A 15,229-nucleotide genomic window follows, 5' to 3' on the forward strand; every position below is an offset into this window, starting at 1 on the left:
ATTATTATTATTTTATTTTTGTATCCCGTTTCCATCTTCCCGAAGGGACTCGGGTGGCTTAGATGGGGAGAAGCTCGATCAATATAGTTAAAATATAACACATTAAAAATTCATAAAACGGCCACAAGCAAAATAAAATAAAACAAAACTACAACAGCATAACACAATATAAAAACAACCATAAAACAGACAACCGGTAGCCTGAAATAACATTTTCCTTCATTTTGTATTTAGGTGTGTTTAACAAATCAACTAATAACTAATAAAATGATCAACAACGCAAGGCAAACCAAAATTTAAACAACTAACAAAACAGTGAAAGATGAATTGATGGTGTCGTAGTATGTGTAAGTAAATATCCCAGAGTATTTACTAAAAGCTTACTATAGGTTATTGGGAGCTTGCAAATTCCCATTTATCCAGTTCCTTTTCTCCCTTTCCCATTTATCATCTCAGATACAGTTTGGAAGTTCGCCAGTTATTGTTGCTCCATTTAAATAATGTAATAATGATCCTAGATGCCTCATAATCAGTGTTTGGAAGAAATAAAAAAATATTTCCACAGGATAATAGATTTTAACCCACTACAGTCATTATCTGATTTAATATAGATCAGAAATGCAAATATTCAAATAACTTTAACACCTGGCTGGGAATAATTTAAGTTGCTATGTTTGCTCTAGGATTGTTTTCTCTTTGTTGGTTGGAAGATGGGAGAAAGAATGCATTGATTCTGTAGGGCCAGGGGGAAAACGTGGTTGAGTAGAGATGAGGAAGTCTTAAGATGAAAAGTTGCTTTTTCTAAATATAAATAAGCTACATTATATTTCCTTGTTGGTGTTTTATAAGCCTAGACAAAAACAAGTATCATTTTGAAAATCAACTTTTATCTTCAGATTAATTCATAACATTTTTTAAATAATAGTGTAATACTCCTTAAGTAGTAATTATGCTGAAATGGGAAAGATGGTCACTGGAGAGCAGATGATGGAAAACTTATTGTCCACTAAGACATGATCCACAGAACATTTTTGTTTCTATATGGCAGCAAAGAAATCTCATTTTCTGCATGTATTATCCAAACTAATTCAAGGTTGTGAGGAGTCTAACCCAGACATCTCCTCTTGAAACTGATTCTACAGTTTGCTTACATGCGTTGAGCAATATTTTCACAGATAATATCTATCAGATAAGAGGTGATTTAAAACTTCATCATTATAACAGAAGTTGGCAGTAGTCCAGCAACTCTGTGAGTCATCATCACAGGCCAAGTATGATTGCGTTCCAAGTCTAGAGTCTTGGCGGTGGGTCCGCTGATGACTGTAGAGAGCTATTCTTGATCCACATGTTCTTTCGCAGTGAGCACATTGGGTTCCAGTTGGAAGGGGGTCCCATCAGGGTTGGCTTGACGTGCCTTCTTCATGACACATTTCTCTCTTTTACCCTCCATTTGTGCCTCTTCGAATTCCACAACACTCTTGGTAACAGCTGACCTCCAGTTCAATCAAGGGCCAGGGCTTCCCAGTTCTCAGTGTCTATGCCACAGTTTTAAAGGTTAGCTTTAAGCCCATCTTTAAATCTCTTTTGCTGTCCACTAACATTCTGTTTTCCATTCTTGAGTTGAGAGTATAATAACTGCTTTGGGAGATGGTGATCAGGTATTTGGACAATGTGGCCAGTTCAGTGAAGTTGATGGCAGAGGATCATTGCTTCAATGCTGGTAGTTTTTGCTTTTTCCAGAACGTTGATACTTGTCTGCTTGTTTTCTGAAGAGATTTGCAGGATTCTTCCAAGGTAACGCTGATGGAATCGCTCCAGAAGTTGTGAATGTTGTTTGTAGATGGTCCATGTTTCACAGGCATATAACAGAGTTGGGAGGAATAGCTTTATAAACAAGCATCTTGGTCTCCCTACGAATGTCCCAATCCTCAAACACACTTTGCTTCATTAGAAAAAATGCTGCTCTGTGAGTAGGATTACATTGAATGAGTTTTAGTTGGTGAATACCACAGATACAGAGTCTGCCAGAATGGACAAGGAAGGCAACTTGTTCTTCTGACTCCTTGGCTTGATGTGTAGGAAAGAGATGTAGTAAGATCTCAACTACAATGTTTTGCATTTTGTTAGAAGAAGCTATTGTATGAAGAGGTAATGGGTTGTATAGCAGAAAGCAAACTGAAGCTGAATTCAGACAAGAGAGAGGTGCTTATACCAGAGTGATGGGATTTAACTCTTAATTCCTTGTTAGCACTTTAAAAAGTGGACAAGCAATGTAATGCTAGGTGGATCTTAGTCAGATATCGTAGGTCTGTTCTCATATGAAGTTTTCTTTGTGTCTTATACTTTTTAACATAGATCCTTCTTAAAACTCTTTACTTTAAAAGAGTGGACTGAATTTTCCTACAAAGCTGTGTTATTGTTTGGAAGATGTTTTAGCTTTCAAAAGCAATAAGGACTGATAGCAGCAACACATTATATATATATATGAGAACATGTTAAGTTTTAGCCACTAATGCAGGTTTCTGTGAAGTAAGATTTATACCTCCATTAATAGGAGGCCATTCAGAGCCTAAGTAGGCTATACATAGATAATATGGAAACTTTGTTGACTTCTTATTTGTTATAATTGGTATTCTAAGAAAGTATGAGAAATGCAAAATGATTCTATAAACATGGAGTTCTTCATAAAATACCCATAATCTGACTGGGCAGTGTGTAGGGGAAAGGAGGGAGTACACATGGATCACAGGAACCTGAGACCTGTATGTAGATTCCTTCTCAGTCAGATGCAGAAGTCATATCACTGATCCATTTTACATTTTCAGTCAGGTTTATTTTCCAGTCCTAATTAGTGATGGCAGTTGTACAGTATGTGCTTTGCAAGTGGCCTACACAACATGTAGGTCTTCTTCTTCCTTCCTTCCTGGCACATTTTACTGCCTATTTTGTGAGCAAACAGCTTTTCTGATTTTGTAAGGGGAATATGATGGAGCAGTTCAGTCATCCCTCCACATTCATGGATTTCATTTAAAATGTCCTCTCAAGGAATCTCTACATCCTTCAGTCTGACTCTATTGTCAACGTCCTCCAGTCATTCTGGAGGACCTAGAGATTTCTAGAGACACTTTTCTAGGCCAGGTGATTCTATCTCCTGCTTCTAACACAAGTTAACTATAGAGTCATGCTGGAAGACCTAGACATTCCTATAAAGGTTTTCTCTCAGGTTAAAAAATAGCAATTCTTTATTTATAATTGTTGTACTTTCACAAGGATCCTATGCTCTTAATCTCAGTAAATATGGCAGGCTGATTGTAGTGACAAGACTTGGGTGGCTAGAAATCTCAGTCTTCTTTGCTTGGTGTTTCTAAAGTGCAGCAAACAAACTTCCAGTATTCATCAAAGAAGATATTTAAATGTGTCTGATTTTATGAATTTTTAACTATATCAAGTTTTATACAGTGCAGTAAACTATCAATGTATGGAGTAGTTTTAGAAATAGATTCCATTTCAAAGTGTCAATCTGATTATGTTATTAGCACTGCAAAGTCTCAATCGGGTACAATATGAGAATATCTCATAAGTTTCACATAACAATTATATCAATTTGTAATTTGGGAAACCTTAAAACACATGACTGCCGGAATATTTATATTTGGAGAACAGTTCAGAAACCTCCTTGCTTTGACCTCTGTTAGCAATTTTCTGGGTTACAACTTGGATGAGGAAATTTGAAGCAATTGAGATAGTTTGGTTTGCCAGGATACAAAGATGTGTGATACATGGATGCAGAAAAGCATGTATATTCTCATTACATGTCCATGTCGAATGTGTCTAAATACAGATCAGGAGAGCATGGCTGGCTATTGGTATCAGCACATTGTGAATTGTTCAAAAGCAATAATTTTAATAATCTTTATTGCTGGGAGTGAATCAATATAGACTGAAGTGGGCATAGATAGGTTTCTTTTGAAATCATTTATGCTGACTTAAATTTGTCTCAAACAGAAACTGTTTCCTAGCAGTTAGAGTGAATAGCTATTAACCTTGGTGTTGATCCATGTGATCTGTCCTTATGAACATACACTTGGTGGTTTGGTGATAGCTCTTCTCTCTTCCCAAATTCTACTAAATGTGGGTTTTCAGGAAAGGAAAAAAAAATTAAACTAGTCTTTAATGCCAGTTACTAAATTATGATTTTAAATGGAGCTAATGCAGCACCTCTAATGTGACTACAGATAAAAAGCTAAGAAAAAAAGTATCTGACTTTGTTGTTGGCATTTCATTTATCTTGTTGCATCAGGAGTTTTGTTTAGAATTAGAAATGTAGTATTTTTTAAAGTGTTGGTTGATTTTTCTTTTGTTAAATAGCTAATACTGTTATCAAACAAAAGATAGATCCGCCCATAAAAACTTCATATTTTTGAAAGTATTCTCCGTGACTGCATTCAATATGTCAATGGCCTTAAGTCATTTTAAATTTAACACATTTCATTGTGAAACTAGTTTTTGCTGTCTTTTGCTTAAGCTATGATCTAAAATAATGTGAAAACCTAAACTATCTTTCTATTTCTGAAAAGTGTATGTTTTAAATAGTTTTTTTAGTTATGAGGTTAAACAATCAGATTGTGTTTTAGTGTGTTAAGAGTCATACAGTTTTGTGAATGCTAAATGACACTGACCTCATTTCCTATAGAACAATGAAAATTAGTAGTTTCACATTTTATTAGGCTGATATTCCAGATGTGGTGTACATTTAATTAAGTGTAGTTTCCTTTTTGTTACGGTATGTGTATCTGTTTTTTGTCGCAAATTCTTTCTAGTTTTACAGTTTCCCACATGTTTTCTTTCACCATTTATGATTTTTTCAAAGCCGAGCTATAAGGACTTAAATCACTTTAGTATGCAGCAAAACAGTTCTCATTCGAACAATAAACGCCATTTTAAAAAGCCCTTAGATCTTCTGTCACTTCATAAATACAAATGTATAAAACGTTATGCAGTTGTAGTGCCCACCTGCTAATTAAATGCAGATTTTCTCAAACTTGTTTTAAAATCTGCTTTATTTGTTTCAACTCTGTCTCTGTTTGGATTACATATGGCTCTTGTGAAACTAATTATGCTTATGGAGCAGCTGTTAAATTTAGTGCAAGTCATTTTATCCAATATTTTACATTTTAATTGATTACCTGTGAAGAAATTAGCAAATTAGCACTTATTGTGCAGTAACTGAATAGTCTTTTATGGAGATTTTCTATTTTTTTTAAAAAAAGAAGTGGGCAAAGTGCTAAAGGAATAAAGACACAGCTCAGAAGTTTGTATAGGATTTTTTTTTATGAACTCTGATTATCGGGTGTGAAATACAGGGATGCTGAGTGATGCCAAGCATCTGTGTGTGTTCTGTAAGTTAGACATTAAAAGATTGGAAAGAAATGGCTTTTTCATAGGATTTTTGTAGCATATGGGCTTATATGGATCTAAGAAGTCTTTGAAGATCTTTGAACTTGACTAAATGAGTTAACCTTTGGCATGATGGGTGTGTGCTTGTGTGTTGTGAAAAGGTTGGGGAGTTTGTGTGTGTGTGAGAGAGGGACAGGTCTAGTAACCCATTCTCCAAGTTCATTTCTACCATTGTTACTTCCTTGTTCCTTTTTAAAATATAAATATTTTGGAATTTCCTTCTGTTAATGTTGAGAAATATTTATCGGTATATTAAATAGTTAACTTAGCAGGAAAAAAATGACTTCATTGTTCTAAATAGAAGGCATTCTGCTAGATAGAATATTCTTTTTTTAGTCTTCTTTCTAAATGGTTACTAGAATATGCATTTAAAATATGATTTCATAAATCTCAATAAATATGTACTCCATCCTTTCCTCTTATTTTGCTTTTGGTTAGACTGTTCCTATTTGCAGTTCACAACAAATACTGGTAGTTTTTCCCATGGTTGATTTTGCCCAGCTAAGTAGCAGTGGCATATTTCAGAAAAATAATTTAGATGAAATGGAAAACTATGTTTTCTTATAAATCGTATTTTAGGATGGATGGAGAGAATCCTGACTGTGGCGCTTTAAAAAATGCTAAATTACTGAATAACATTTGAGCTGCACCCAGTATTGCAAACACACACACACACACACACACACACAATCAGGAGATACATAATATAACTTATTTTTTTAATCAGTGCAGTGTCTTCATCATAATCATCATCAGCAACATCACCACCACCATGGACTATCACTTGTGGCTGAGGTGAAGAACATTCTAAAGGTTGGCAGAGAACACAGTAGGAGTGTTCCTTAGAGCACGGGTTTTAAAGTGTGCTCCGCGGAGCCCTTGGGGCGCCGCAAAGTATACTGAGGGGCTCTGTGTTTTCCTCCCCTCTCCAAGCTTTCCCTTCTCTTTCCTGCTCCCTCCCCTCCCCCCCCAAAAAAGCCTTTCCCCCTCTCTTTCCTTGCAGCCCAGATCCTTTTCCCCTCATCTTTCTTGCCTCCAAAATCCTATTTCTCTCCCACTTCTCAGGGAGTGCTTTGATTGTCCTTTTCCTGCATGGCAGAAGGGGGGTTGGACTGGATGGCCTCTGGGGTCGCCCAGTGAAATACTGTTAAGTTTATGATGGTCAAAAAGCTTGCCCATAGATAATATTTATACAATATAGTATAATACAATATAATAATATTTCTTGGGGCTCCATGAGAAACTTTTGCTTAAAAAAGGGCTCCATGGCTGAAAATGTTTGAGAACCCCTGCCTTAGAGGGTTCACCCTAATTATCACACTCATGTTCCCCTCCAAATTCAGATGTGATTAATGTTTTGCCCAAATATGACCAATAACAACCTCCAAGTCTTGTGGGAATGATCTTGGCGATTTTACCACCTTTTAAAGGGTTTTTTTTTGGGCAATCTTCTCACTTTGTTAAAGGTTACTTAATCAACCTTAATAAACTGGACCTTCTGTCTTAAAATTAACTGTTTGGAGATGTTCCTCCAGATTACTTCCCAGGTGGTGTCAGATCAACCAACCACTGTGCTTTGGGAGTCTTAAGTCCATCTCAGTACTGTAAGCATCTTTGACTTCTTGGCCACTTAAAGATTTTTCCTGGGTATCCTCAGATTTGATGGCTGCTTCTGACTGATGGGTTGCTGCTCTGCAACTTCTGCAGAGGATTCAATTTGGAGAGCAAAAACAAGCATTGGATGGCAAGTTAGCTCTTTCCCAGTTGAACCTAAAGCATGATTCTCCGGAAGACCAGTCTGCATAAGTGGAGAGTGCCAAGATAGAATTGAAGCATAAACATTTGAGGCAGAGGTTATAAGTGTGGAATTCTTGATGGTTGTTTCTCCATTGATAATGGTTACACTTCCTGTTGCAACAGCTATACCTGTACCATTGACAGTGCTTTCCTCCATTAAGACAAGCAACTCTACACCGGTGGCTATCATAGAATCATAGAGTTGGAAGAGACCTCATGGGCCATCCAGTCCAACCCCCTGCCAAGAAGTAAGAAAATCACATTCAAAGCACCCCCAACAGATGGCCATCCAGCCCCTGTCTTCATCATATAATCATATAGTCTGTCCCCATGCAGGGAACACTGTCATGTTTCTATAGGCCATCTTATTATGACAGGGAAATGCAGTACTGAAGAGGATTCTCTCTGTACCTCCTGTATCTTATTTGCATTGATACAGACACAAGATGCAATGTTAAGAATATCAGGATTGTACTGATCTTATTCTCCAACTTACCATGACAGACATAATTATTTAGAGTACTCATATCAGTACTGAAACTGTTTGAAGTGGCTGGTAGTTCATCCTTCTCCATCTCGATATCAGTCTCTTCCTATACCATGGCATCAGTCACCTATCTGTCCATGACATTTAGCTGCATCTCCTCCACAACACACATTTTCTATCATTTTTAGACTTCACTCATTGCTGAGTTTTGCAGGTCTACTTTCTCACCGGTCTAGATTCCTCCATTACTCATGCAATTCTGCCTACAGTGTTATCAGTTGCTCCAACCTTGGTTTAGACTGTTCATAGAGTTCTGGTTTTGAGCATTATTTTTTCCACATCCTTGAATCTTATGTCATCTATAGCAACAATTAACACACCTGCAGTCCTTGCTCCAGCAGCCCTGGCTCCTGCTCCACCTGCCCTTTTGGATTAATCAGATACTAATTATGCAGAAGACATGACACTGACTTTGTATTAAGGCTTTCCAAATCAGTCAATTTAGAAGTCACACTTTCTGCCATCTCTGGTTCTTGACTTTGCTTGATCTATTACTCCTACCATCCAACTCTTTCCAGACTTGCAAGTTGTCATCAGACAGTCCTGGACAAAGACTGTTTTGTGTCCAGCTACTTCTTATCATCTGGAGCATGTCTATAACATTAAGGAAATGGTGACTTACCTGTTCAGTTGACATGTTTGGCAGGAGATTCTATTCATACCAGTTCATGTGGGTAATATGCAAACCTTCATGATTTTACATCAGAAGTTCTCATGGGACAAGATGGAGAGTGACTGTACAAGAAATTATGCTTTGGTTTTGAATGTATGTTGGCATTGAATCTTGCCATTACTTGATGTACACTGCTTTGAGTCCCCTCAGGAGTGAGCAAAGTGTTATATAAATGCAATAAATATATAAATAAATAAGGCCAAGGCTGGCTTGACTTCTTAACTCATGGGATTTGGTTTTTAACAACACCAACAGTGGTTATTGTATTCAATTTCTTGGATAAGGTCATCCTTTTTTCTTTCAGTCTTCAAAGTTATCTTTCATGTTGAGACATATATCATCTCAGTGCTCATCTTAGAGGCAGTGGTGTCATTTGGAATATAAAAAATAACAGTTATAATTTTGAGGAAGCTTTATGGCTTATCGGGGCATTAACTTTGACTCTCCTGTTTGGATGACACCAAAGCTATTTCTCTATTTGTGCAGCCTAATTCCATCTCCAACCCCAAAGCTACACCACTATAAGGCTACCTAGTGGGACTTCACTAAATATTCTTGGGTATTCACCATTATCTTGCAAACTATGTCATAAAACTCTTAAAGTATTCTACCCATAGGAGCCCCCAGTGGTGCAATGGATTAAACCCTTGTGCTCGCAGGACTGAAAACCAACAGATTGGAGGTTTGAATCTGGGGAGAGCGCGGATGAACTCCCTCTGTCAGCTCCAGCTCCCCATGTGGGGACATGAGAGAAGCCTCCCACAAGGATGGTAAAACATCAAAAACATCCGGGCATCCCCTGGGCAACGGCTTTGGAAATGGCCAATTCTCTCACACCAGAAGAGACTTGCAGCTTCTCAAGTCGCTCATGACATGAAAAAACAAAAAACCATTGGCCATATTTTATCATATTCCTTCATCCAGATTCTTGTTGGAATGGATCAAGGAAAATAAGAAAAAGACCTTGTTCCTTGATTTGTCTTGAATATCCTTGTCCTGTTTTCCTCTGGAATATATAGTTTTGCTGTTTCCCTCAGAGGATTTGTGCTGACTTACACATGCAGGTCCATTAATTTATGTACTTTTGATTACTCATACCTCAGTGTATGAATTAAATCCATTAAAAAGGATTGGAGTTAAATGGTTGTGAGATAACACAAAATGTACTCTCAGTAGTGTTTGATCATTGACCGAGACAGTGATATGCATTAATGATTTGATGATCACGACAACACATTATTGCTTGTGTGCAGACAAGCAGTTACCTGATGTTGCGGCTATTAAGTAATGACTACACGTGTGAATCATGGCTTAAGTCTAGATAAGAGGGATGTTGAGGAGGGAAAGTTTGTCATTTGTTTTATTTGTCTTATTTTGCACTATTTGTTGCTTAGCCTATTTGTGTTTTTTGGTATTGGTTATTGTTGGGTGAACATAAATATGATTTGTACACATAGCCATTTCTTTGGTTGTGAGCCATTTTTGTAACTTGCAGTACTATGGAATCCTAATTGAGATTGAAGAATACCCCAATGTTGGAGCAGTATAAGGTTTTTTAAAATCTTTTAAAAAGGTTTTGAGATTGAAGAATACCCCAATGTTGAAGCAGTATAAGGTTTTTTAAAATCCTAATTTCACCCTAAAACAATTTAGTGTATTATCTAAGATACTTTGCAAGTATGTCCTATTACATTCTTAAATCCCCCTCCCCCCATTTTAATCGTGCTGTCTATCACAAGCCCCCATATGTAGTTCCCATTTCTTTGTTGGAGTGCCATTTTTTTCTTCCACTATCTGAAGGAAACAATGATTTTCCACTCTCCTGCTTCTAACAGTCATATAGTCACCGGATAAGTGTTATCTGTACAATACAATGTGCTAGTATTTCTGAACTGTATTAATACATTGTTTAATAAAATACATTGTATTTTATATTGTTTACTGTATTCCCATGTTTTAAGTATTTTATTGTATTGTCGTTTCATGTCTTTGTTTTATTTTATTTTATCGTAATGTGTTGTTGGGCTTGGCCTCACGTAAACTTCTCCCTTGGGGAGAAGGTGGTGGGATATAAATAAAGATTGTTATTATTATTATTATTATTATTATTGTTATTATTATTACTACTATTATTTCAGTAGGTTCGTGCTTTCAGGGGAAGCAGTCATACATACTCATTTGTTTAATCTTATTAGGCATAGAGTTTAGAAACTGAGAAATATGTATGAACAAACTGTAGTGTAACAGCAACTACAACAGCAAACAAACAAACACTTTATTTATATTCCGCCTTTCTCACCCCGAAAGGGACTCAGGGCGAATCACAGTACACATACGCGGCAAACATTCAATGCCTTTTTGTATAGACAATACAAAGGCAGACAGAACAGAAGGAGGACACTAGTGTCAAAGCTGGACACTGTTTTGACTCAGTGTCCAGCTCCCCCCCCCCTCCTTTGGTGCCATGGAAGGTTGGGCTCGAATCCAGCCATTGGGAGTGCTGTCATTCCATCTTCTATGGCGAAGAGCCATCAGGACTTCCTTCTTTCTTTTGGTCACCCAGCATTTTCTGATGTTTCTTTATGGTGTCATAAAACACCTCCCCCACTTTTAGTGGTACCTAATTTCTCTAATTACAGCTAAAGCTATTTTTGAAATGTTTAGGTCAACAGTAAGCTTGGCTGACAGTCGGCAGCTCATGCTGACCCGGGGCTTTGAACTTGCAATCTTTCATTTGATAGATCTTATAATTGCTAGTGACTTACCAGCTGTGCTAAACCACTGGCCCATATAGATATAAAAAAGAGATGGATAGGAATATTTTTAAAACGAACTAGAATGGCTGCATTTTCCACAAATTTTAAAATTTTCTCTTCAACTTACAGATCACATTCCAGACCTCAGCAGCGTTCTTATAGCCGAAGTAGTGAAAGGACCAGTCATAGAAGAAGTCGTAGCAAGTCTCGTGACAAAGAGAGACGTAAAGGCAGAGATAAAGAGAAAGCAAAAGAGAAAGAACGAACCAGGGGGAAAGAGAAAGATCAACATTACACGAAAAGTGGGTAAGTAGAAGAAAAGTGAATGAGTTAAAAGATTATGATTTTTATATGAACATGTTGTTTTGTCCCAATATAATCAGTTTATTGCTTAAAAAATCATACTCCTAAATGTGTCGGTGGTGTACCCCTCTTCCTCTGGTCAGTTTATTAGATCATCGACTGCTTAAGTTTTACTCCCTCACTGGAGTCCCTGCACCCTACAACCTCCGTTTTCTTTTGTAAATAGCAGGCCTTTAGGAATGGCACAAAATATGTGGAGACTGCAGCTGGAGGAGGATCTTAATGGAAATTATTTCATCTCCCACATGAATGGAGACTCTCAGATTCTAGTGTTCATCAGTAGTGGGCATCATCCTTAAGGACAAGACATTTGTTCCAATTGAAGCCAACTAATTCAGGTTTACTCCAAGCTATCTAGTAGGATTGCTTTTCAATTTTCCTTTATGCCAAAACACCCTTGCTTCCCTAATCTAGGTACTGTCTTGACTTGAGTCAGCAAGACAGCAATAAGGGTGGGACAGGATGTCAAACCATTGATTTAGAATTCTAAAGGATTCTTCAGGAATGAAGATATTTGCTAGTATCTTCTTAGAAAGTGAGTCAAAGGCCAAGCCCCTTTCCCTGTGAGAATTGTATTTTACTTCTAAATTAACCTGTTTGTTTGCCGAATCATGGCTGATAATTTGGACAAGTATGTGTCTCATTGATTTCACAAATCTAGGTTTCTTTCTGTCAATTATAAACCTACTAATAGTAGATTATTGATTTAAAAACTCCTGCTGTGATGAGAAAAGTAGAATTATTTGAAGCAGAAAAAATAATCATGGCTTTGCAAACATTTTTTAAGTGCAGTTTGACCTAGAGAAGAGAGCTTTAATTTTTAATTGCATCCATTTGGTTACTGCATCATAAATGCAACAACAACAACAGCTTGATTTAGACTTTAAGAAATGATAATTATAAGACACAAGAAGCCTGATGAGTTCAAGCATAAGGCAACCAGTATTTCCCATTGCTAGAGCGACATTTCATCATGAGAAGAAAGGAAAGGTTAGAGAAGACAATTATGCTGAGGAAAATTGAAGGAAAAAGGAAGAGGGGCCAACAAAGGGCAAGATGGATGGATAGCATCCTTAAAGTGACTGGATTGACTTTGAAAGAGCTGGGGGTGGTGACGGCCGACAGGGAGCTTTGGCGTGGGCTGGTCCATGAGGTCATGAAGAGTCGGAAACGACTGAACAAATGAACAACAACAACAGAACGACATTTAGTTGTATTATGCTTGACTTGTCTAAAATAAATTTAAAATCTCCTCAAGATCAGAATAAGTTAACATTGTGTTTTTAAAAGTTTCATCTATTGATTGAAATGAATATCTTAAAATAGTATAGTTTTGGTTTTCTGTAAATTTACAACTTACGTACATGTAATATTATTATTAGGTTCTGCTTTGGAAGAGGCTGATTCTTTGCCACAGATAGTGTTCTTTTCTCCTAAGAACACAAAGTGTCTTTTTCAGTTTTGAAAGTGTGTGACAGTTAGCCCCCCTGGGGAGGAAGACGGGGTATAAATAAAGTAAATAAGTAAACTAAATGTAATTTTAAACTGAAAGGTTACTGCCAAAGATCCCCAAGTTATGAAGAAGTTAGGTTCTGTATGTTTGTTCTTAAGCTGAATTTGTATGGAAGTCGGAAAAGATACATTTTAAAGTGTAATTCCATCTTTTTATATATATGGGGTGGGGGGTGGGTGGGGGGCCATAGCATAGGGAGGGAAGGAAGGGTTAACACCCTGTGGTGTTGGTTTTGTGGTCTGTGTCCCTGTTCAGAAGATTTCACCTTATTTTCTGTCCCTGTGATAATTGGATTTTGAAAAAAAATGGTTTGCTGTGGAAACAAGAAGCTTCAGTGTAGACACCTTTTCTCCATGATAACTCTTTCAGAAGTGACTTTTCACTTCTAATGGGTAGATTTTTCTCACTTCCTGTTGTCTCACCCCATTCTTAACTATGAGTTGTTTGTAAGTCAGATGTTTGTAATTCAGGAACTGCCTGTATTGTGAGAGTACATCTTGGTATAGTGAGAGTACATCATGTGGCATTGACATTGCTAAAATGTGTATGTTGTTATTTGAAGCAAATTTTGGTGGTTTGAACTCTTGCTTTTCGCCTGCCCCCATGATTTATGTCTTGTTTCTGATTTTTTTTCTGATTTAATAGCTCTGAAGAACTAAAATGCCTTCAGCTTATATCCACATATGTAAGTGCTATGTGTTCCTGACAATGTAAACTTTACCAGATTCTATGTAAGAAGCTTATTATGTGTAGGTCATCCCAAAGGAAGTTCAGTCAATTTCACAGTGGCAGAACGGGCATTACATTTCATTCAAAAAATCTGTTGGCTAGCAGATGTTCTCTTTCTGTCTGTGTTCTAGAGACTTTTCAAATATTTCAAGTTTGTTCATGCCAATTTCAAGTTTATTCATTACACTAGTAAGCAAAATCTGATAGTTTTGAACAGAGAGTTAGAGTTCTTGTATTAGCCTTGGATCAATCTAGTTGCTGTCACATCTTCTCTTTTATTCCTACACCTTAGAATCCGTAGATTGGATCTAGACGTATTCAAAGTGACTCAACCAAGCTAAAGTTAGTCATGACTTACCTAGATCCCATTATATTAAGTGGACTTGCTTTAACTTTGTCCGTTTCCAACCCATCATAAGCTACCTTACACCAAAACTTTGTCCAATTAGTTCAACAATAACTTTTTTTCTAATTTGAAGTGGCTCTCAAAGAACTGCAACTGGCAACATATCACTTTTTTTTTAAAGGGAAGATGCTTTCAGTGTAAAATCATGTCCTTTCCCACTGTCCTATAGTCTCTTGCAACCAATTCTAAAAGCATGATCACTGGTATTTGATCTTACTTTAATTTGCTGAAGTGATACAAGGTGGATGCTGTGGTTGTGTGAAGTTAAATTCATAGGTGTAGCCTGATTTGTTAGGAGATTATTTAAAATACAGATATATACAACATTGGTTTCTTCCCTTAAGGGACTATCTTCCATACACAAGTCTTTAAAAGCAAGGATTTTGTAACTGTTTAGAAACACTTCAAATATTAATAAGCTACTGAATGAAATTTGACAGGATGTTCTTGATCCAATCCTTCCCTCATATGCCTTTTTAAGTAGGATAGTGTTTTCATTTAATCAGAGGATGATCAAAGAATGTCTACATAGGGAATATGGATCTAAGAAATGGTTGCCTTTATAGATATTTGTCATTTTGAAGGTTTAGGTTGCTAACAGCAACGTGATACTGTTATTTAGTGCCAGTTCCCATTTCTGTTTGGATTAAAGGGCCTATTACATTGACATTTGCACAGAACTACACTATTTAAGATCTATGAAAAGTTCTTAGTCCTGAATCAAGAGTTTGCACAGTGATAAATTGGTCAATCAACTAAAAACTGAGCACCAAGCACCATATCTCCATTCCTAAACCCACTTTTACGCAAGGATGTCATAGGCTTTTAAGCGTGCTTGACTATTCCAAGATTAAAAACAAATAAAAATAAAAATGAAATTTCCAGTAATTTTAGGATTGAGGGAAAAGTTATTCCATTCTACAGTGGAAGCTGCTTTGGTACAATATAAACAGTTTTGGATCCTATATTGGGAGAAAAGTGGTACATA

The 15,229-nt window shown here is 36.9% G+C and overlaps 1 protein-coding gene across 2 annotated transcripts in view; it reads left to right on the top strand.

Annotated features, from left to right (window-relative positions):
• The window catches only part of RSRC1 (arginine and serine rich coiled-coil 1), a 187,533-nt gene that overhangs the window by 38,764 nt on the left and 133,540 nt on the right, over positions 1–15,229 (top strand). For both annotated transcript variants that reach the window (XM_060767630.2, XM_060767631.2), the window contains exon 4: positions 11,360–11,536. In XM_060767630.2, coding sequence (XP_060623613.2) covers positions 11,360–11,536 — 177 coding nt within the window. The remainder of the gene's footprint in view (positions 1–11,359; positions 11,537–15,229) is intronic.

The sequence above is a fragment of the Anolis sagrei genome, chromosome 3 (assembly GCF_037176765.1).
Source record: "Anolis sagrei isolate rAnoSag1 chromosome 3, rAnoSag1.mat, whole genome shotgun sequence".
Classification (NCBI taxonomy): domain Eukaryota; kingdom Metazoa; phylum Chordata; class Lepidosauria; order Squamata; family Dactyloidae; genus Anolis; species Anolis sagrei.